At 39.1% G+C, this 22,389-nt stretch overlaps 1 protein-coding gene across 2 annotated transcripts in view; it reads right to left on the bottom strand.

The window, feature by feature from the left end:
* Nucleotides 1-22,389, bottom strand: part of LOC137638292 (uncharacterized) — a 213,021-nt gene that overhangs the window by 3,525 nt on the left and 187,107 nt on the right. For both annotated transcript variants that reach the window (XM_068370361.1, XM_068370362.1), the window contains exon 2: nucleotides 394-2,865. In XM_068370361.1, the coding sequence (XP_068226462.1) occupies nucleotides 394-2,864 (2,471 nt within the window). In that variant the 5' untranslated portion in view covers nucleotide 2,865. The remainder of the gene's footprint in view (nucleotides 1-393; nucleotides 2,866-22,389) is intronic.

Raw genomic sequence — 22,389 nt, 5'->3', positions numbered from 1 at the left:
TTGTTCATTTGTAATGAATCTAATGATGACAGTGATGATGATGATAATGATACTGGTAATATAAAGGATATAGACTATGAGATTCAAGTTGAGGATTGTGGCAAAGTCTGTAGCCTAATTATTCATGTCTGTCTTCATTTCTCTTTAAAAGTAGGCTATATATATATATATATATATATATATATATATATATATATATATATATATATATATATATATATATATATATATATATATATATATGTGTGTGTGTGTGTGTGTGTGTGTGTGTGTATGTATACGTATGTTTATTTATCAATACTGTTTTCATAAAGATATTTGATGATACTAGTTAACAAGTAGGCTAATATTCAAAGTAACTGTCAGAAAATCAAAGGAAAATGCAAAACTTACCCTTTGCTGAGTAGACTTTTGATTGAATCTGTTTCTTCTGTGTTAAGTGAGTCGTTTGTTTCATAGCTGCGCTTTAGCCATATTTTTCTTGGGTAAACCTGATGTCGCAAGAGATGTTTGGTTAGTACCTCGAAGCCCGAGATAGTTTCCCTGAGGTCTATAAAAATTCTAATTTCATCTCTGTTTGGGAGAGGAGGATCAGTGGCTGCAAGGAGGGCAATGTAAGACTCGAATGATGAGTCAGTGATTTTAGTGTTGTCATCAATCAAGCGAAACCTCTGCGCTATCCAGCGTGCAACCTTGTCATCGCACTTGATATTGTGCATGACTTTCAGGACTGAGTCTTTGTCCTCCAATCCTGACTCCTCCAGGAGTTCCAGGGTCTCAATCTTGGTTGCCAGTGGCACCTCCACTTCCCCAACGTGGAAAATGCTTAGTGTCTGGATAAGTAGGTTTTGATACTTCTCCAGAGAGTCAGGGAGAGAGCCCCCATGCAGCTCTTTCACAAAGTCTGTCACTGATGTAGTTTTTGTTGACTTAAGAAGAGCAAGCATTTCTAATTGGATTTGTAATGGGATCCTGGTTTGAGATAATTCATTACTCCACTCCTGTATTGCCAATAGATCCACATCTGGGCTGGTCACTTGTTTATAGATGTTGTAACCTCCCAGGAACTCCATGAAACCCTTATGAGGGAAAGTGTAATAGGAGTTGTTGAAGGAGGTGACTTTCTTTAGGAAGGCTCCAGCTAGCTCTTCTATTGGTAATCCCAAACGAAGACATAAATCAGTCAATCTTTGATAGACCGAATGAGGAAGATTTACGATATCATCTTTCAATCCTTTGAGAGATTCCAAAGAGAGTTCCTTCAGAAATATAGCTATTTTGTGTTGCAAGACACTTAATTCTAAGTCACACGTAGATGGGTTCCTCTGCAAACGCTCCTCTAATTTGGAAATGATAAGAAGGAAAATCTGCCAGTAGAGCTCAGCCTCAGTTGTGATTCTGTTTACATCATCTGGTTTGAACATCCAAAGAATTGTGAGGAGACAGAGATTATAGGCGACTTCCCACACTATGCTCATTTTGTGTTCAGTTTTCCTAAGGAATTCTAATAGATTATCTAGCTCTTGTAAAACTGGGGAATCTTTGGGTAGACTCAAGAAGTATTTGGTTACAAACTCTTCTCTTTTGTTGGCTTTAATTCCTACAAGCCGAAGATGAACAGCATTCAGAGCTCTGGAATACAGATGAGCATTCAGTTTCTCTTCAGCTTCAGGTCTGGTGGTAACGATAACAGTTAATTGGCTGTAGAGTTTGTTTAAAGAAAGAATATGGTTGAAAAGGCCAGATGAACTCTTGTTGAGCTCATCGTAGCCATCTAAGATGACCAGAGTTTTTTGTCCTAAAACAGCTTTAACAAGGTCTCCATCCTTGAATGAGCGATGAACTTCTTCTCCCAAAGAGAATTCAAGAAGCGTATCAAATGTATTGATGATATCTCTTAATTCTGCATAAAAGAGCAGAAGAAAGGAACTAAGGCCTTTGATGGAGGGTCTTTGGTTGGCCCAATCAGATGTTATCTTTTTCACTAGAGTGCTCTTGCCCATTCCTGTATGTCCTTTGAGCAAAATAAAACTTCCAGCGTCAGATCCCGAGGCTACATCTATTATGTCCTCCAGTAAAACTTCCTCATTCTTTCCGTCCTGATTCAGTTCTATTTCTGTGAATATTTCATTCACTGGCAACTGCCTTCCATCTCCTTCCACTATTAAGGACAGTGGATTTATGGTTGTATTTCGATTCAAGACATCTTTCAAGAATGGAACACCTTTATTCCTTATCAATGCTATCTGTTCAGAGAAGAACAATTCCTTCTTGTACTCCTCAAGGGTCTTTGGCGAAATGTCTGCATCTCTTATTTCATTGAGCTTTTTGTTGAAATTAGCAACATTTGCATCAATCTCTGTCTGGCTGACATGTGAACATATATTACCAACACTGCAAAGTGCTCTCTCCATTAGTGTACGGATTTCTTCAATTTTGTCAAAGAAATTTTTTTTATTTAGATTGATATCTTCATGAGCTATGGTGTTTCTTATGTCCTTTAAATATGCAATAAGACATTCTGGCTCTTTACCGCTTCTTGATGACCAACTAATGTCATCTTTTCCAGCAAAGACTCCTTTACAATGTTTCAAAAGGAAAAAAATAAGGGTTATATCCCACTTAGCAACATCTGTGGGATACTTTTGCAACGTCTCAAGTTGTTGTGGATAGAGCTTCTTCTTTAGTTTATTGATTTCTACGTTTTTGTTTTCCAGGTAAGTTAAGAATTGGATTTTCTGATCCCAATCTGGGTTTCCCCAGATGAGAAACAGCTGCAGCAAGGGACATATAACCTCATCCAAGATCTTCCATTGTCTGATCTTATACCGGTCACACTCATTGAACACTGGGCGAGAAGTCATCCTGTTACAAAGGAAAGAAAAGAGTTTATTTAAATATGCTATAAATTGTATATAAATAATGAAAATAGTTTTTGTGGGAAAATATTTACCACTTTTAAAAAAAGGTGAATTCTTCTTCGAAGTTATATATATGTAGTTCATCCTTTCATTTTACAAAATTAAAGGTTGCAGTATATATATATATATATATATATATATATATATATATATATATATATATATATATATATATATATATATATATATATATATATATATATATATATATATATATATGATAAATTTTGCACATTTAGACGTGTTTTTATATTCAAATAAGCCATATATATTTTTGATACCTTAATGTCTGGATTCTTTTAACAACCTCAGGATCAGAGCCCCAGGTGAAATCACACAAAGACAAGAGCTTGTGACCTGCTGGGAATCGAACCGTGGCCAAGTGGTTTAGTCACTGTCTATACAATCTTGCCGACCTGGGTTCGATTCCCGGCTGGTGACAAGCTCTTGTCTTTGTGTGATTTCACCCGGGGCTCTGATCCCGAGGTCGTTATGAAAATCCAGACATTAATGTATCAAAAATATATATGGCTTATTTGATATATATATATATATATATATATATATATATATATATATATATATATATATATATATATATATATATATATATATATATATGTAAGTAGTTCTTTTTTTGGCCACACACACTCACCCGGAAATGAAGGTATGGCCACACACACTCACCCGGAAGTAACCGTATGGCCGTACACACTCACCCGGAAGTAACCGTATGGACGTAGACACTCACCCGGAAAAGATGGTATGGCCGTACACACTCACCCAAGGCCATAGAGACTTACTGTTAGCGTAAGTGTAGTATTTTTAAAGAGCTTTGTTTACAAACATTGATTTGAAGGACGTTCGTTTCGACAGTAGGTCGGTGTTGATGGAAGTGGAGTATTATTTTTGTTTACAAACATAGAGTTGAATGTCGTAGGGTTCGTAATGACATACGTACGGGAACTAATAAAGGGAAATTGTTTACGGAAGTAGAGTTGAAGGCTGTACGTTACTGTGTTACTATTAAAGGGAATCTGTTTACAAATATTGAGTTGAAGGTCTTAGGGTTCGTAATGACATACGTACGGGAACTAATAAAGGGAAATTGTTTACGGAAGTAGAGTTGAAGGCTGTACGTTACTGTGTTACTATTAAACAGAATTTGTTTACAAACATAGAGTTGAAGGTCGTAGGGTTCGTAATGACATACGTACGGGAACTATTAAAGGGAAATTGTTTACGGAAGTAGAGTTAAAGGCTGTACGGTACTGTGTTACTATTAAAGGGAATTTGTTTACAAATATTGAGGGTGAAATCGTAGTATAGTGATATTATAGATAGTGTGACACTATTTAAGGGTTGTTGTTTACAAAACATTGTTGGTGTCTTAAAAAAATAAACGGGTTTACAGTGTTTTTAAAAAAACGGGTTTAACTTTTGTCATTAACGTAGTGAGAGCGCGTCTACAGTAATACCAAGTCCGCTTACCACCCGTTACATTGTCCCACCTGGGCTATTTGTAATGATTAATTATTTGTGATGATAGGGGTAAAACATGCCCAGACAGTCTCTACATCCGAGTCAAAGGGCTAACCCGCGGCCTCCGTTCTCTACCTGTTGATAGGCCTACACCTGTCTTAACCTGCACCTGACGCGTAATCACGCGTAACCTCGAGTCCCCGTTTCGCACCGGTCAAAGGTCTAACCCGCACGGGAAGCGTAATCTCATACTCTACCCGAAGCTACGTTCCCACCTAGACTATTTGTATTAATTAATTATTTGTAATGATAGGGGTAAAACACGGGCATCCTCTACACCGAGTCAAAGGTTCATCCCTTCAACTTTTGTTCTCCACCCGTAGGTAGGCCTAAGTACCAGTCCCAAGCCTTACCGGACGCCGTGGACAGTAATCGCTACACCGACCCAAGAGCTATTTGTATTGATTAATTATTTGTAATGATAGGGTAAAACACTCTCAGTCTCCACATCCGAGTCAAAGGCCTAACCCGTGATAGGGCTAAAGCACCTGTCCCATCTTGCACAAGACGTGTAATCTTAAACTTTAGGCAAAGCTCTCTCTCTCTCTCTCTCTCTCTCTCTCTCTCTCTCTCTCTCTCTCTCTCTCTCTACAGAAAAGGTGTAATAAAACACATAGTCCTTATTCTACTTATGTTGTGTATATTTAAACCAAAAGACAGTACAACTTCTTATTAATGAAGTCACTATTACATAATTATCCCGGAATGGGGATTAAATAACCCAAAACCAAAGACAGTAAGACTTTTTATCAATGAAGTCTCTATTACATAATTATACAAATAAATACAGACAAAACATACTTTAATTATTTGTTTTACAATATTTGGAAATCAAACTCATCGAGGTCGGGGAAACTGAGTCCCCCGAATTTCATTTGAGGGATATTGTTACTCTCACCCCTTTTTTTAAGGGGACGAGTATTTTCCTTCGGGGTTTTACATACCCCTTTGGATTTTTTCTTCTTCTGACTCTCCTCCTCTGCTTCCATTTCACAGGCTTTCTTCTTCCTACTCTCCCGCGCCGCTTCCATTTCACAGGCCTTCTTCTTCATGTTCTCCGCCTCCACTTCCATTTCGAAGGCTTTGGCCACAGCTTGGGAATCCAAGAGAGTCTCTCCACGCTCCAGGGTCACGTCCCCGGAACAAGTCGCGTTAGCTGCTCCCACCGCACCTAGGGAGATATCAACACCCGTTGATGACGGCATCTCCTCAATCCTTGTGATTAAAACTTCCACTGGTGTATCGTTATGGCGTCCCTCTTCTTCTTCCAGTTTCTTAATTGCTATTGATAAAAATCCTTCATAGAACTTCTCGCGCCGAAGAATTCCTTCGAGAGCATTCTCCAGTAACTGTACGGTAGTCTTGGGATCATTGAAGGTTGTGATGAGTTTATCGGTGACCGTCGAAGGTAGCATGCTTTGTTGGGGCTTCACCATTTAGGTAGCCAACTGCCCCAGCATCTCCTTAGCAGCACCCCTTCCTTCCTGTATGTGTTCTAGAAAGCCCCTCCTCACCTTCCAGACATTTTCCAGGTGTTGTCGAATTTCTGCTTCATCCAGCAATGGAGTAAACACACCTATGGGAATAAACATTGAAATATAATTTACGGGAATATAATCAAGGGTCACACACACGCACACACACACACAAAATACGTGGGTAGATAATATAAGAAACATAGTACTTAATATTTGCTTAATTTAAGGAACTTCTAAACTTTCAATGAAAATACTTTGAAAAACTTACACGTTTGGAAGCTGGTAATCCCCTCATCCAGGAGATGGGCGTCGTTCTTGTATGAATACTTCATGATACCGGCCAAAGGACGAAGTAGGTTCACTCACGATGACGAACGCGGCATTTGCGCCAAAGGCTTAGGTTAGGCCGTATATATAGTACGCGCGCACGCGTAAACGCACACACGCACACCCAGGCCTAGAGTTTTAAGGACTCACCTTCCGATACGCCTACGGTTTAAACGTTTACATCCCGTCACTGCTTCCCTCGGGGGGACCCAACTTCGTCAGTTTGGTGTGTGTGTGTGCATCCTCTGCGTCGTTACACCCAGCTGTCGGCGTTCGTGATTTACACCATGGAAAATTCCTCGCCGGGTATAATATATCCATATCAGTGAAATTTCGAAAATATTTATGCTGTGAATATTGTGATTATGTTAAGTGTCGGTGAAATAGTGATCATTTTTTGTGATTATGTTAAGTGTCGTGAAATAGCTATTACTTTTCTTGCTTTCTTTTTTAGAGAAACTGTGTGTGAAAAGGAAATATGAAAAGAGCGAGTCTCACCTCCTTATCAAAAAAAGAAACACTGTGCAAGTAAGTACTGTTTAATATAAAAATTTAATATTTAATACCTTTATCTTTTTTTCAAAATATTCAACCCAAGGATTATTGTGAGTTTAGTCTGAAAGGAAGGAGTTTAAGTAGAATAAGATCTAGGATAGAGATTCGGTAGTTTCCTTTTGCGTATTGATAATCATTACATGTGTTACAATTTGGCTTTACAATGCGTGCTTAAAAGTTTTCTTAGACCTTTAAAAAAAACTACAACAGTAGCTTTTCTCTCTCGTTCCAGTTCTTACGCCGGGAGGGGAATTACCTGAAAATACATCGACTCATCACGCAATTTCGAGTGGAGGAGAATTACCTGAAAAAACACTAGCACCACAGCATGCAATTCCTACAACCTCAACAGGAGAAGTTTCACGTGGGCAACCTCCCATACCTGGGGGATCTCCCTCGACACCTACCACAGGACACTCGCTCACCCTCATCAATAGAGAGTCAGCCTTCAATTACCTGTACGTTGTTGAAGAATTCACAGTCTCCTCAGTAGGTGATCCAACCTTATTTATGGTAATTTGTAGGGCTAATATTAGTGTACGAATACAGAAATATTTTAAGAACAAAACATTTACAGCCAAGATTGCGGGACTTTTGAACTCTAGTATGACCAAACTAAGCTTTCAAAAATTAGGGGAAACGGAAAACGAACCCGTGGCGCTTTGGCTCCCAGCGACGATTATTAACGCTGGTGAAATCAATAAGCTGTTGGATAAATGGGAAAGTTTTATTGAAAATAAATTCCCACAAATAAGCAGTGAATTAAGGGGGAGTGGGTGGACAGTTGAAGACGTCAAGAATTTTAGACTCTCTTTCCACCGCCAAGCTGTAATGTTTGGAATGGGTGCATACATTTTTCCTAAGAAAGAAGTCCGCGGAAGTGAGGCGGTTTTTAATCCCTCTGAAATTGGGAATTCCTGCCTAATTCAGTGTCTGGCTGCCTACTTTATCGCTAAACAACAGGCATCACCCCTCTGGGAAAATATTTCCAGCACTATAAATACTATTCAACGTTGCTCGGAATACGTAAATTTTTGCTGACTCACATTCCCCATCCAATGGGAGGACATTTCACGCCTCGAGTCGACAAATCATATCTCCATTTATGTTTACGAAATGGAAAGATCCACGGACTGAAGGTATCTGCTTCAATTGTCGAGGCGAGGAATGAAAAAATTTCCAAATATAGTCCCTCTTCTCCTCTTAGATGGGGAACATACATGCCTCATTAAGGATTTTCATTCCTTCGTGAAATCCTTTGCCCGGGTAAGATCTCCCGACCCTCGGTACTTTTGCCATAACTGATTTCACAGCATTCATCAAGCTCTAAGCAAGAACACCATGAAGCCAGTTGTGAACTTGCTGTAACATTGAATTTTCCCCCCGTCAGAAGCACAGCAAGGTTTAGAAATCAGCATAAGACGCAAAAGTTTTCCTAAATTTGCGTCTTTGATATGGAATCGGCTTTAGAGAAATCTCCCGGTGCGTATGGTGTAGAGGCAATACATAAATCAATAGCGTACTGCTACATCATTTTCGATTGCAGAGATCAAAGAGTAGCTTCTAGTTATTATTGCGGAAACGATTGCGTTGACAAGTTTCTGGTCGATCTTAATGCTTGTTGGGAGACAATAAGAAAACGATGGCAAACTTTCCCCATTCATAAGACAGCGGAGGATGAGAGGGCATTCCTTGAGCAGGACGTATGCCAATTGTGCAAGTCGCCATTCAAAGACAGGAGCAATAAACATAGACATCATGACCATGCCAGTCTTAATAACAATTTTATTGGGGCGTACTGTAGGCGATGTAATTTATCATGCCGCGAACAAAAAACGCATCTCCCTGTTTTTGCCCACAATTCGAGTCATGACTTAGGCCTAATCCTTAAGGATCTTAAAGATAAAGTCCAAATCAAAATCATGACGAAACAAGGACTAAAAATTCAGCGAATGTCTGTTGGGAATTTCTCGACTCTCTAGCCTTTTTAGGGTCTTCTTTGGATAGCTTAGCTTCTGAATATTTTAGGGATGGAAGGAAAGCACGATTAACAGAGGAAATGTTAAGCGGGATAAAGAACGAGGAACGTAGGGCTGAAATTATTCAGGGTGAATTACCTTTCTGCTATGACTATATAGACACTCTTTCAAAACTCGAGGAAAGGCAGTTACCCCTTCAATCAGCATTTTACAACAGGCTAAAGGCGTGTGATCTATCGGATGAGGAGTATGAAGGCGCCCAGCGTGTTTGGACTATAGCCAAATGCCAAACTTTAAAGATTTTCTCCTACTATACCTCATTGTAGACACTAGCCTTTTAGGGGATATCCTCATTTGTTGGTGTGATATTCTTTATAGTAAGTATGGTCTTGATTTACCACACTATGTTTCACTTCCATCATACGCTTTCAACAGCTTTCTTAACCCTGGATAGGTACGGTGGGTCGTTTGCGACCCCGAGCGTAAAAAAAAAAACAGGTTTTTCTCACGTGACTCACCCCCATGACTGAATTTGTGGGTGATCGACCTGCAGGAGGTGTCTCCCCTACACGCTCTAGTAGTGTCCAGATGTGCATTTCTGTAGCTGTACTCCTTCCCCGATTTCTGAGACGCATCGGGGTCGAGCGCGACCGAGTTTACCCTTCTAAGGTAGTTTGCATAATTATCAAAGTTATTACGTATTATGAAATTGTCGTAGAATGGTGCAACTTGTATAGGTTATCAGTTGTGGAAAGTCTTGGTGGATTGTTTGGCTACCATGTGCATGATTTTTTTTTTAGTTAAAATGTCGTTCATCACCACGAGGACCATTTTACCGCGAGTGCCCCTTTTTCATTTTTTTTCATTTTTTTGCCAAGTCATTTTTCCGTAAGATATTGCCAAATAGTGTCGTAAAACTTTTGCTTGTTTAGTGTTGGAAAGTGTGTCTAGATGATCTGGCTACCCATGCGTGACTTTGTTTTTGTCAGATACGACGTAGTTATTGGTATATTGGGTATTTAACTGCGGTTACCAATTTCTGTTTTTTTTCAATATTTGTAAAAATTACTACGTAGTAAGGAATTGCCGTATATTATTCATTTTTTTTTCATGTTTATGTGTTAGAAAGTGTGCCTTGATGGTTGGGCTAACACGTGCATGTCGTTTTTTTTATCTGAGATGCCGTATATTAGAATGTCGGGCATTTTACCGCGAGTGCCCCTTTTTCATTTTTTTGCATTTTTTTGCCAAGTCATTTTTCCGTAAGATATTGCCAAATAGTGTCGTAAAACTTTTGCTTTTTTAGTGTTGGAAAGTGTGTCTAGATGATCTGGCTACTCATGCGTGATTTTGTTTTTGTCAGATACGACGTAGTTATTGGTATATTGGGTATTTAACTGCGGTTGCCCATTTCTGTTTTTTTTTCAATATTTGTAAAAATTTACTACGTAGTAAGGAATTGCCGTATATTATTGATTTTTTTTTTATGTTTATGTGTTAGAAAGTGTGCCTTGATGGTTGGGCTAACACGTGCATGTCTTTTTTTTTTATCTGAGATGCCGTATATTAGAATGTTTGGCGTTTTTCCGCGAGTGCCCCTTTTTATTTGTTTTGCATTTTTTTGCTTAGTCATGTTACCGTAAGGAATTGGCAAGTAGTGTCGCAAAACTTATATTTTTATAGTGTTGGAAAGTGTTTCTAGATGATCTGGCTACCCATGCCTATTTTTTTTTTAGCCAGATATGGCGTATATATAAGTATGTGTTCGATTTTCCTGTGATTGCCATTTTTTCGTTTTTTCCCATTTCTTTCAAAATTACTACGTACTAAGGAACTATCACAGAGTAATGATTCATTTATATGTTTATTTGTCGGAAAATGTGCCTTGATGGTTTGCCTAGCACTTGGCTGAAAATTTTTTTTTCTGAAATGCCGTATATTAGAATGGCCATTTTTCCGCGAGTGCCCCTTTTTATTTGTTTTGCATGTTTTTGCTTAGTCATGTTACCGTAAGGAATTGGCAAGTAGTGTCGCAAAACTTATATTTTTATAGTGTTGGAAAGTGTTTCTAGATGATCTGGCTACCCATGCCTACCTTTTTTTTTTAGCCAGATATGGCGTATATATAGGTATGTGTTCGATTTTCCTGTGATTGCCATTTTTTCGTTTTTTCCCATTTCTTTCAAAATTACTACGTACTAAGGAACTATCACAGAGTAATGATTCATTTAGATGTTTATTTGTCGGAAAATGTGCCTTGATGGTTTACTAGCACGTGGCTGAATTTTTTTTTTCTGAAATGCCGTATATTAGAATGTTAGCCATTTTTCCGCGATTGCCCCTTTTTATTTGTTTTGCATTTTTTTGCTTAGTCATGTTACCGTAAGGAATTGGCAAGTAGTGTCGCAAAACTTATATTTTTATAGTGTTGGAAAGTGTTTCTAGATGATCCTACTACCCATGCCTATCTTTTTTTTAGCCAGATATGGCGTATATATAGGTATGTGTTCGATTTTCCAGTGATTGCCATTTTTTCGTTTTTTCCCAATTCTTTCAAAATTACTACGTACTAAGGAACTATCACAGAGTAATGATTCCTCTAGATGTTTATTTGTCGGAAAATTTTGTTTACTTCTTTTTTGATTGAATATCATCAAATTTTTTTAGCTAAAATATTATATTGTTTTACATTTTTTTTTTCGATTTTACTTCCCTTCAAAAAAATTCTTTTGGGTCAGAATTTTAATTTTATAGTCGTAAAATAATCGACAAGTATCCAGCAACCCACCATACAATTTTTATGCATATCCAATAATAATTAGATTAGTAAATAACACCTTGAAATTGACATACCCTTCCTACATTTCAAGTGGCAGATTAGGGAGTCTGAGTCAGTGTGGTTGGCGGCCATTTTGTGGACATATCCGAAGCGTAAGCTGCCCTATCTATATATATTCTTGTTCCCTATAGAATTTGTGATATTTTGGTATATTTTTACCTGCATAAATATCATATTATATATTAAATATATGTATTTTTTTACGAAATTTCTAAGTACTCAAAAAATTACCTCTAGATATGGCCCCTGATATAAATGTAATTTACAAAATAATAAAGATTTTTTTACATATTTCTATTTTAGGATAACATATGTTTATTCCCTAAAAAAATTAGCCACTTCCTATTTCATTTGGGTACCCAAATAAATTCATGAAATTTGGACAAATTTTTTTGGCCAAAAAAAGTTACCCTTTTTTTCTCATTTCAGATCTTCACCTCCATGGGTCTGACTTCATCCAAAATACATCAAGATGTGTCCTAAACATTCAAGAATCAATTTCTAAAAGGATTTGTGTATATATGTATAAACTTTTTTTTATGAATTTTTATGTCAGGTCTTTTTTTTTCTACTTAATTTTTTAAAATATTTATAATAAATAGTTTTTCTGCAGATGAGTAGTATTTATCTTTACAGTTGTTTTAAGCATTCATTGAAGTTTTTTTTTGCAAAAGAAAAAAGGAGGTTACTGCAAAAACTGATTTTTCAAGAATTTTTTTTGGCGTCGGGGTCGTTCGCGTCCGAGTATACCCTTAAAGGGGTGTCCGAGGAGCGTACCTATCCAGGGTTAAAATGAGTAACATTGAGTTGGATCACGTCTATGACGAGGAATTTTATAATCTCGTCAGACACAGTGTGAGGGGGGGGGTTCACTTCCGTTCTGCGTCAGTCATTCACAGCCAACAACTGTGAAATAAATTCTTCTTTTAATCCAGACCAGCACCAAAGCTCTTACATTCTATATTTGGATTTCAACTCTCTATACGCAACAGTCATGACTAGAAACCTCTCCTCCGGTGGGATTCGTAAACTTTCCGATGAAGAAAAAGATACGTTTTTAGGAAGAGGTATTGAAAATGCAATCACAAATGAGGACAAGGGATACTGGCTCCTCGTCACTACAAAAGTACCTTCGGAAGAAGTTGCTAGAGCGACGGATGAACTCCCCCTATGCTTATCTCATGAAGAAGTCGCCTTTAGAAATCTATCTCCCTATTGTAAAAACGTGCTAGAGAAGGAAGGAGAACAGATGGGCGTAAAGTGCAAAAAACTTATGGCCACCCACCGTAGTAAAAAGGAGTATCTTATTTCCCTCCCCCTCCTACAGCTGTATATGGAATTTTATCTGGAACTGGAAGCTGTTCATTCAATCTATGAATTCAATCAAAGTGCTTACATGAACGATTTCATCAAAACTAACATGGAAGCGAGGACAACGGCCACCTCATCAACAGAGAAAAAAGCTTTTAAGGCTATGAGTAACTGCGTCTTTGGGAAGACTTTACTGAACCCTTTGAAATATGCGGAAAAAAGTCGGGTTGTTACGAAGCCCGCGGTTTACTTAAAAGAGGCCCGTAACCCGCGGCTATAATCATCCATTCGTTTGAGTGAAGACCGTGTTATCTGTACTTCTACCCTTCCGCAGTTTGCCATCAATATGCCTAATTATATAGGATTGCCATTCTGGAAGCGGCCAAATTTGATCTTTATTATTTCTTTTATAAAATACTCAAGCGTAAGTATGGTGATAAAGTCAAACTCATTTACACTGACACATATAGTTCATTTTTGCTCTGGAAGTTCCCGACCTTAACTCGGAGTTTGCTCAAGAACCCCTGAAATAGTATATGGATTTTTCCAACTTCGATGAAGACCACCCTCTTTTTAATAATGAAAGAAAAGGCAAGTTGGGGCTTTTAAAATCGGAAACTGGTAGTACATCAATAGCAGAGGTGAAAGCGTTGAAACCTAAAATGTATTCTCTGTTACTAACCAACCGGGAGCATATTAACAGGGTAAAAGGTATTCCCCGACACCTACATTCTCGTATGAAGCATGAACAGTATTCCCAAATCCTGGAAGATTATCGGGTCAATTACGTCGCAGTACGTACAATAAGAAATGTTCAGGGGCAGATGAGTACCACTAAAGTAGAAAAGAAGTGCCTTTCATCTTTTGACTCAAAACGTTTCCACGTAAGTCAATACAATTCTTACGCATACGGTCATCCGGATATTGTAGAGGAGGAGGATGAGCAAGTAGCGAGGGTGGTCCAACAACCCTCTCCCCAAATTAGCGGTACCGTCTTATTCTCCACCAGACCCACTTCCTCGCGTATATCAAAATTTGTGGAAAAAGAGAGAAGAAAAGGTTGGCGAGTACTTTCCTCTACCCGAAGGAAATCCACCTACATTGGGGTGAAAGGGCAAAACACGCTTCTCTCTCTCTCTCTCTCTCTCTCTCTCTCTCTCTCTCTCTCTCTCTCTCTCTCTCTCATAGATGTCCTGGATATCTTGTCACGGTTATGTATTTCTTTATTTTGAAGGAAATATTAGATTTTATATTTTGGTATCACAGAATCATGTCAGATGCAATATTTGACAAGATAGATGTACCTCGAGAAGGATTATTATTATTATTATTATTAGTATAGTATAGTATAGTATAGTATAGTAGTAGTAGTAGTAGTAGTAGTAGTAGTAGTAGTAGTAGAACTGTATGTTGTTTATACTACTAAATATCATGTAAGAGTTTATTTGATTCAAACAAACAGAATTTAATAAAATGCTAAAATATTTGTTTACCTACAAATTAGATGATATCTAAGACCCATAACAGGATGGAAATTATTCCACCAATCTATTCCACTATCATCTGAGATATATTTTCCCTTTTATAGACAAGAGAAAATATAACGTAAAAGCAAAATTTCATCTTGCTAAAAAACTCACCTTTAAGACGTTCAATATTAGGGCTGAAATTGCCTAACTCTGGAGGAGAAAGGGAACGACGGAAGGTAAATGCCACTTAAGAAACGGATTAAGTTGAGAATGAGAATTGCCATTTTGAAGAAGTTGCTCGTTGATTCCCACAGGAAATAAGGAGAAGAAGAAGAGAAGATCCGATCCAAGTCTCTCCTCAGACGAACTCCTGAGATGTGCCTCGTATGGAAGGGCCTCTTTGGACAGGTCTCATTTATTGGATGGATCTCTACATCAGGGGTCCTCAGTCAGTCGGGCAGATTCTATTTTTTATTTTTTAATTGATCAAACAAAATCAAAATAGGGTCTATAAAGAAGGATTTCCTCTGCATATCTGATGTTTGATGTAACAAGGAATATTCATGTATGAAATTAAACACAAATAAACATAAGCACACATCTCTAGTCACTTCACTAACCATTAGGTGAAAGACATACGAAAATATATTCGTCAAAAAACTTAAATACTAAATACAAAAACATTTTTTATGTGAAGGTAAACCCGTATTGAAATAATGATAAACTACAAAGAAAAACGTAAATGGAAACATTATAATATAAAATGTGAAATTAATTATATAAACTCATTGAAAATTCGGAATCAGGATGATACGTTATCACCTAAAAATATCGAAGAAGAAATCTATATTTCAATACATTGTCATCCACTTCATATATTTCTCAGCCTTGAAATCCGTCTCATCAAAATACATTTGCTCTGGTGAATTAAGTGAAATAAATTTAGTTCTTTTTGTCTTGTAAAAAACCAGGAAATCCAACGGAAATGATAGAGAAGATTTTTGTTTATTCCAGATATGTTTTGCTGAGATGGGTCAAGAAATATTGTTTTGTACAATTTTGTGTATCTATGTTTTAATTTGGTATTTATATTTATTTCAATTGTTCATATTTTGTTCCCCTAATTCCACAACTGTTCATTTGTTTGTTAATGATTTTGTACCTTCCTCGAAATTGAATTTCTTTGTTCGTTTGAATGGCTCTGTTGAAATTGTACAGGTTTACAAGCTGTAGAGGTATTCTCAGTTGAGAGAGAGAGAGAGAGAGAGAGAGAGAGAGAGAGAGAGAGAGAGAGAGAGAGAGAGATCCAAATTGGTGCATTAAAACTCTTTAGAATTTGAATGAGGTAGAGGAAAATATGAGTGACCTTTGACCTTTGACCTTTGACCTTTGACCTTTGACTTTTGACCTCATTTTGTTTGAACTTCGAAAAGGTGAGCTAAGTTTACATTGAGGCCTCTCTCGCTACTTTCTTCCTACTGATGGAAATTCCACTGTAATGGCGTAGAAGGGAAGGCACGGAAGGAGTTTCGAAGAAAAAATAATACCTTAATGTATATAATTGCTAAGTTCGCTTTTCCTTTTGTAAATGTACACTTAGATTCAAAAGTCTGCCGACACTCAGGGAGAATCGCTCGTTAGAGGTCTCTAGTTTTACCATGACAAAACAAATAAAGAGTTGCATTTCTTGCTACTTCTTAGGAAATGGGCGGAGCCTTGTCCAAGCTCAGCAAACGCTTGAAAATATTACAAATCTTGTTGCCATATTTTATGCTGTGGTATCTTTTGACACCTCAACTTTCCAATACAAATACACAAAACACACACACATATATATATATATATATATATATATATATATATATATATATATATATATATATATATATATATATATATATATATATATATATAAATCTAGAATTTGTATAAACATGTAGAAATTAATGGAGTGGCATAACTTAACAATTCCTTCCGTTAACAGCTACATGAGATTGTTCGGAGATCTGACATTAGTCTTCTTCTAGTTTCATTTATGTCTCGATGCTGTAAAATATTCATAAAAAGGCCATATATGAGTTATACGAGCCTTCAGGACATTCACAGAGAGAGAGAGAGAGAGAGAGAGAGAGAGAGAGAGAGAGAGAGAGAGAGCGAGAGAGAGAGAGAGAGAGAGAGAGAGAGAGAGAGAGAGAGAGAGATAGAGAGAGAGAGAGAGAGAGAGAGAGAGAGAGACAGAGAGAGAGATTACAGTAGTGAATGTAGTAATTGGTCACCATATAAATTGATTTCTAGACATTCATGCGTATCAGGAGAAATCTTCGCTTGATATTGCAATGTTTCCAATAAAAATGATTGTATTATGTTTCCAAAAACTTAGTTTTAGAATGCTAAATTGACTGCTAAAGACTTTCATAGGCCTTTAAATATTCATAGATAGGAACATTTTGGAATACATAAGGGTACTTTATTGAAAAATAGTTCCCAAGTCATTCAGATTCAAGGGGATGTGCCATATCAGTTTTTAGTTCACAACTCACTTGCCCTTTATTCACAAAAGTTTTCACTGATCCTTTTCCGCCCGTATTTGTTGCTAAGAACGGTTTGCATTGACTTTTAAACTAGAATTTTAAATATATACTGTAAAATCTTTGTTGTGTTACTATATCAATCTCTATTACAAGAGCTTTAATTTGCTTGATAATTACTGAGGCCCTATGACAAAATTGGAGATAGTTATTATTGAGTAGAGATAACGGGATTATTTTGTTGGACTTAAATGCTCATCCATATAATGGTAGACTTGGGAACAATAATAGCTGTAATTAGAGAGTCGTTGTCCTATGAGTGTTTGAAGGATTCGTTAGAAAGAATCCTTATACCAACATTTTTCCGGCTCGAAGTTATACTATTTAGTTACAATAGATCAGTATGTTCTGTAGTCCTCCATAAACCACAAGTTTTCCAATTAATATGCTCATTACGAAAGTACTCTGTAGGATAATTTGCCCGTTTGCTTTAAAATCAACCAAGATATTTTGTTAACTGGAATAATTATAAAGGAATGTGATTGAAATTATATAAAAAATGTGAGTGAAATAGTGCTCAAAATGCCTTATTTTCTGATTCAACTAAGGAATATCTCGTCTTGGCCTCAAACAAATTCCGAAAGGTTCCAGGTTGGAATGGTCAAGTGAAGGTGTTTCTTGCTGCCGCTCATGAGAGATTTCTTTTCTGGAGGGATAGTGAGAAACTAGGAACTAAAATTGACGGCCTTAGATGAATACCAGCGAAAAAGGCAATTTTTCTTAAAAAATGCCGAGGATGTTTAATAAACGAATGGATAAAGGAAGAGTGAAAGGAACTTGATCATGAAGACTTACGCCTATTTGAATCACGATTATTAGAAGTCAGCGTTATTAAGCTACGTAATTTTCTGGAGATAAAGCTACTAGTAATTACATAATCACTGATAACTAACAGCCAAGGTAATAGTGTAGGAAATCATTTTGTGCTCATGCCCCCTGCGCTTATATTTTTTTGGAAAATTAGATAATATATTACGGGAAAATTAGTATTTCTTACTTTCATTACAAAATCTAAAAAAAAAATATGTCGTTCTGAGGAATAGAGACTTTTTATATGATTTATTAATAAAGAAAATTTCTCAAAGGTTTTGCTAGAATGTAATAGTGGTCTCATTTACCGCAATACAATTCCTTATGATTCAAAAAACTAAATTCTGATTGTATTCAAAGAGCTACTCAGTCATCTGTATTTACTGTTTCCATCATAGATTATTTAATATGCAAAGTTAATAGTTAACTTTTGTTACTAATCAACCTTAGAACAACAACGGCTATTCATTCAGTTGCTACTAGCTACTACAAATGAAATAATAATGAATTAGGTTAGCAATATTTCATGAAACATTAACGGTTATCAAATTAGATTGAGGCAATGATACAATATTTTACAAGTTGTATTAAGAATTTTTTAACCTCTTTCCACAACCTCTAAAATACAATTGACTTCCTTGTTCCCTCAAATTCCTCAGTGTCGGACTGCCCGGGGGAGGAGTAATCCCCCCCCCCCACCTACACCCCCCCCCCCCGCCACCTACACATCCATTGAAAGTGTCTACTGGGCTCCTCAAAAGAATAGTAAATATAATTATATATATACATACGTATATATATATATATATATATATATATATATATATATATATATATATATACTGTATGTATATATATATATATATATATATATATATATATATATATATGGGTGTGTGTGTATGTGTGTTTTTGTGTATTTGCAGTGAATACTCGAGGGACAAATGATACCACAGTATTAAATATGGCAATTCGATTTGTAATATTTTTAAGCTTTCGCTGAGGTTGGACAAGTCTCCGCCCATTTCCTTGAAGGTAGTAAGAAGATCAACTCTTTCTTTGTGTTGTCATGGTAACACTAGAGACCTCTGACGAACGATTCCCATTGAGTGTCGGCGGACTTTTGAATCTAAGTGTACTGTCAAGCGGGTTGCTACTTTTTCTTAATGGGGGTATTCATTCCGCTGTACTTGTATCATTGCATTTGGAGTAAAGGCGCAGTTAAATGCGGGATCTGTTAAAATGTACAAGTGTTTTAAAGAAGAAGACTTGGACATTTTTAGGGAGCTGTGACGGGCCGAGAGAGGGATGTGAACTCAAAGGCAGGATGCAATCAATTGAGTTGTTTATTAAGGAACACTCCTTTATATACGAAACCTCAAGGAAACAGGACATAACCTGTTCGAGAGACAGACAATGTTACAGAACAAAACCGGAGACATGATCATTCAGGTTCTTTTTAGTGCGAGGGAAGAGCGCAGATACAAGCATAATATATACAAAATAATTATGTACAATTGTGTGACACACGGTTGGTACATGGCTCCCCCCCTAAAAATGACATACTGTACATGTTAAATAGGGCGCCCTGATCTAGAGAGGCGAACTGTAGGCAGGTCACCTGGCAGAAGATAAGCAGGTTTTAGACGATCAATGGAGACCCAGTTTTCTTTGCCCAGAATGTTTAGGAGAAATGCTTTCGGACTGCGTCGGATCACAAGGAAAGGGCCTGTGTAAGGGGGCGTTAGTGATGACTTGCTGGTGTCGTTGCGCAGGAAGACGTGCGTTGCAGAGTGCAAGTCCGTTGGTATGTGATGCTTCGCTGGGGGCTTGTAAGTCTGGCGGCACGGAGTAAATTTTCCCACGACGTGACGTATGAGCTGGAGATCGTCGGAGGAGGTTGTAGAAGGAAAAAATTCGGCAGGGACGACCAACAGGTCGCCATACACCATTTCAGCTGCCGAGACGTCGAGGGCGTCTTTAGGAGTGGTCCTTAGTCCCAGGAGGACCCAGGGAAGCTGAGTAAACCAGTTGCAATCCTTGCAGCGGGACATCAAAGCTGCTTTGAGGGTGCGATGAAAACGTTCAACCATTCCATTGGCAGCGGGGTTTTAGGCCATTGTCTGATGTAGGGTGATGCCCAGGAGATTCGCTAATGACGTCCACAATTGAGAGGTGAAAGTGGTTCGCCTGTCAGAAGTAATATGCTCAGGGATACCGAATCTTGAAATCCATCCAGAGAGTAAGGCAGATGTACATGAGGCGGACGTTGCAGTTTCCATGGGAATGGCTTCAGGCCAACGAGTGTAGCGGTCGATGACGGTAAACAGGTAACGATGTCCTTGTGATGTGGGTAGGGGGCCTACCACGTCGACGTGAATGTGTGCGAAACGACGCTGAGGTTGAGGAAAGGCCCACTCCTGAATCCGTGTGTCGATGTACTTTGGAAGTTTGGCAAGAAGTACAGGCGCGGACCCAATCCTTAGCATCCTTAGAAATGCCGTGCCAAATGAACTTTGCCTTCAGCAGCTGTGCAGTAGAACGGCACAAAGCATGTGAAAGGCCGTGAATGGAATAAAAAACCTGTCGGCGCATGGGAGCAGGAATCCAAGGTCGCGGTCTACCAGTACTGACGTCACAGAGGAGGGTGGTGTTGGAGTCTTCGAGGGGAAAGTCTTCCCAACGGAGGGACGTGCAGGATGTCCTACAAGCTTGATACTCTGGATCCTGTCGTTGGGCTTCAGCCAGGGCGTTGTAATCCAATCCCAGTTGAACGGCAGCCGACGTGTTTCTTGACAGGGCATCGGCAACAGGATTCATTTTCCCGGGGACGTCTTGGAAGGTGCAATTGTATTCAGCCACGGCGGAGAGATGTCGGCGTTGACGGGCGGACCAGGCGTCAGACTGTCGAGTGAAGGCGTGCACCAGCGGCATGTGGTCTGTGCGAATGACGAAGGGCGTACCTTCTATGAAATGGCGAAAGTGACGGACAGCCAAGTGCACCGCCAGCAATTCTCGATCGAAGGTAGAATAACCCGATTCTGCCTTGGACAGTTTTCTGCTGAAGAAGGCCAATGGGTGGGGCGAGCCTTTGACCACCTACTCGAGTCCTGGGATATGAAAAGTGAGAGCCGCAGCAGTTGATAGGGCCTTCTTTGCATTGCAGAAGGCCGCTTCTTGAAGGGGACCCCACTTCAGGTCCTTTGGCTTGCCCTTGAGAGAGGCGTAGAGGGGAGCAAGAGTGGTGGCAATGGCTGGCAGAAAACAGTGATAATAGTTGATCGTGCCCAAGAATTCCTGCAGAGCTTTGACGGTCGAGGTCGCGGGGAAGTTCTGAACGGCTGCTACCTTCTCAGGGAGGGGATGAACTCCTTCAGCAGTGATACGGTGCCCTAAGAACGACACTTCGTTGGCGCCAAAGGTACACTTGTCGTGCCGGACTACAAGGCCGTTTTGTTGCAGGCGGTCGAGCACGATGCGCAGGTGACGGAGGTGTTCCTCTTTTGAGGAGGAGAACACAAGTATGTCGTCCACATAACATACACAGGAAGGGAGGTCCCCTAAGATGCCATCCATGAGACGTTGAAACGTTGCCCCAGCATTACGAAGGCCAAAACAGGAGTAATTGAAGGTGTATGTACGACACGGAGTGGTGATGGCGGTCTTGGGGATGTCTTCTGGGTTCATGGGCACCTGATAATACCCCTTCAGGAGGTCGAGCGTAGAGAAAACCTTCGCTTTGTGCAGGTAAGAGGTCATGTCGGCAATGTTTGGGAGGGGGTAGTGATCCGGTTCTGTTTGCATGTTCAGGCGCCTGTAATCCCTGCACGGACGGAGGGAGCCGTCTTTCTTCAGAACGATGTTTAAGGTTGACGATCATGGGCTTGAGGCCTTTTGGCAAAGGCCCATTTCCTCCATTTCGGCGAACATCTGTTTGGCGGCTGCCAATTGTTCCGGTGCCAGACGTCTGAATTTTGCGAAGACTGGGGGTCCCGTCGTCGTGATATGGTGATAAATACCGTGCTTGGCAGGAACCATGGGCGTTTGGCGAAGTTCTGGACGGAAAATTTCCGGGTACGACGTGAGGAGGTGGGCGTAGGCATCCATGGGTGCGCTGATGTGGAGAGCGAGGTTAGAGGGGGCGGGTTGAAGAGGTGTCGACAAGTACGAGTTTGCGTTGACCAATCGTCGGTGGGCGACATCGACCAGAAGGTGGAAATGAGAGAGGAAATCCGCACCGAGGATTGGCCTTGTGACGTCAGCAACGACAAAACTTCCAATTGAATTTACCATTTCCGAACGATGATGTGAGGTTCTCATAACCATAGGTGGGTATCGCAGATCCGTTGGCAGCTACCAAGCGGACGTCGGCAGATGTAGACATACTACGTCGTGCCTTGAAGAGTTTCCTTGGCAAAAGAGAACGACAAGCACCCGTGTCTACCAAAATTCGCACGCCCATTCCTGCATCCTGTAAAAAGAAAACATTAGAAACACGGGAGGCCACCGCCACAAGCGATGGCCTACTTACACGTTTTTTGGCCACTGACAATCCTCGGCTTATTTCTTC

The sequence above is a fragment of the Palaemon carinicauda genome, chromosome 3 (assembly GCF_036898095.1).
Source record: "Palaemon carinicauda isolate YSFRI2023 chromosome 3, ASM3689809v2, whole genome shotgun sequence".
Lineage (NCBI taxonomy): Eukaryota > Metazoa > Arthropoda > Malacostraca > Decapoda > Palaemonidae > Palaemon > Palaemon carinicauda.
The sequence above is the reverse complement of the archived record's forward strand: the minus strand, read 5'-3'. Positions and strand labels throughout refer to the sequence as shown.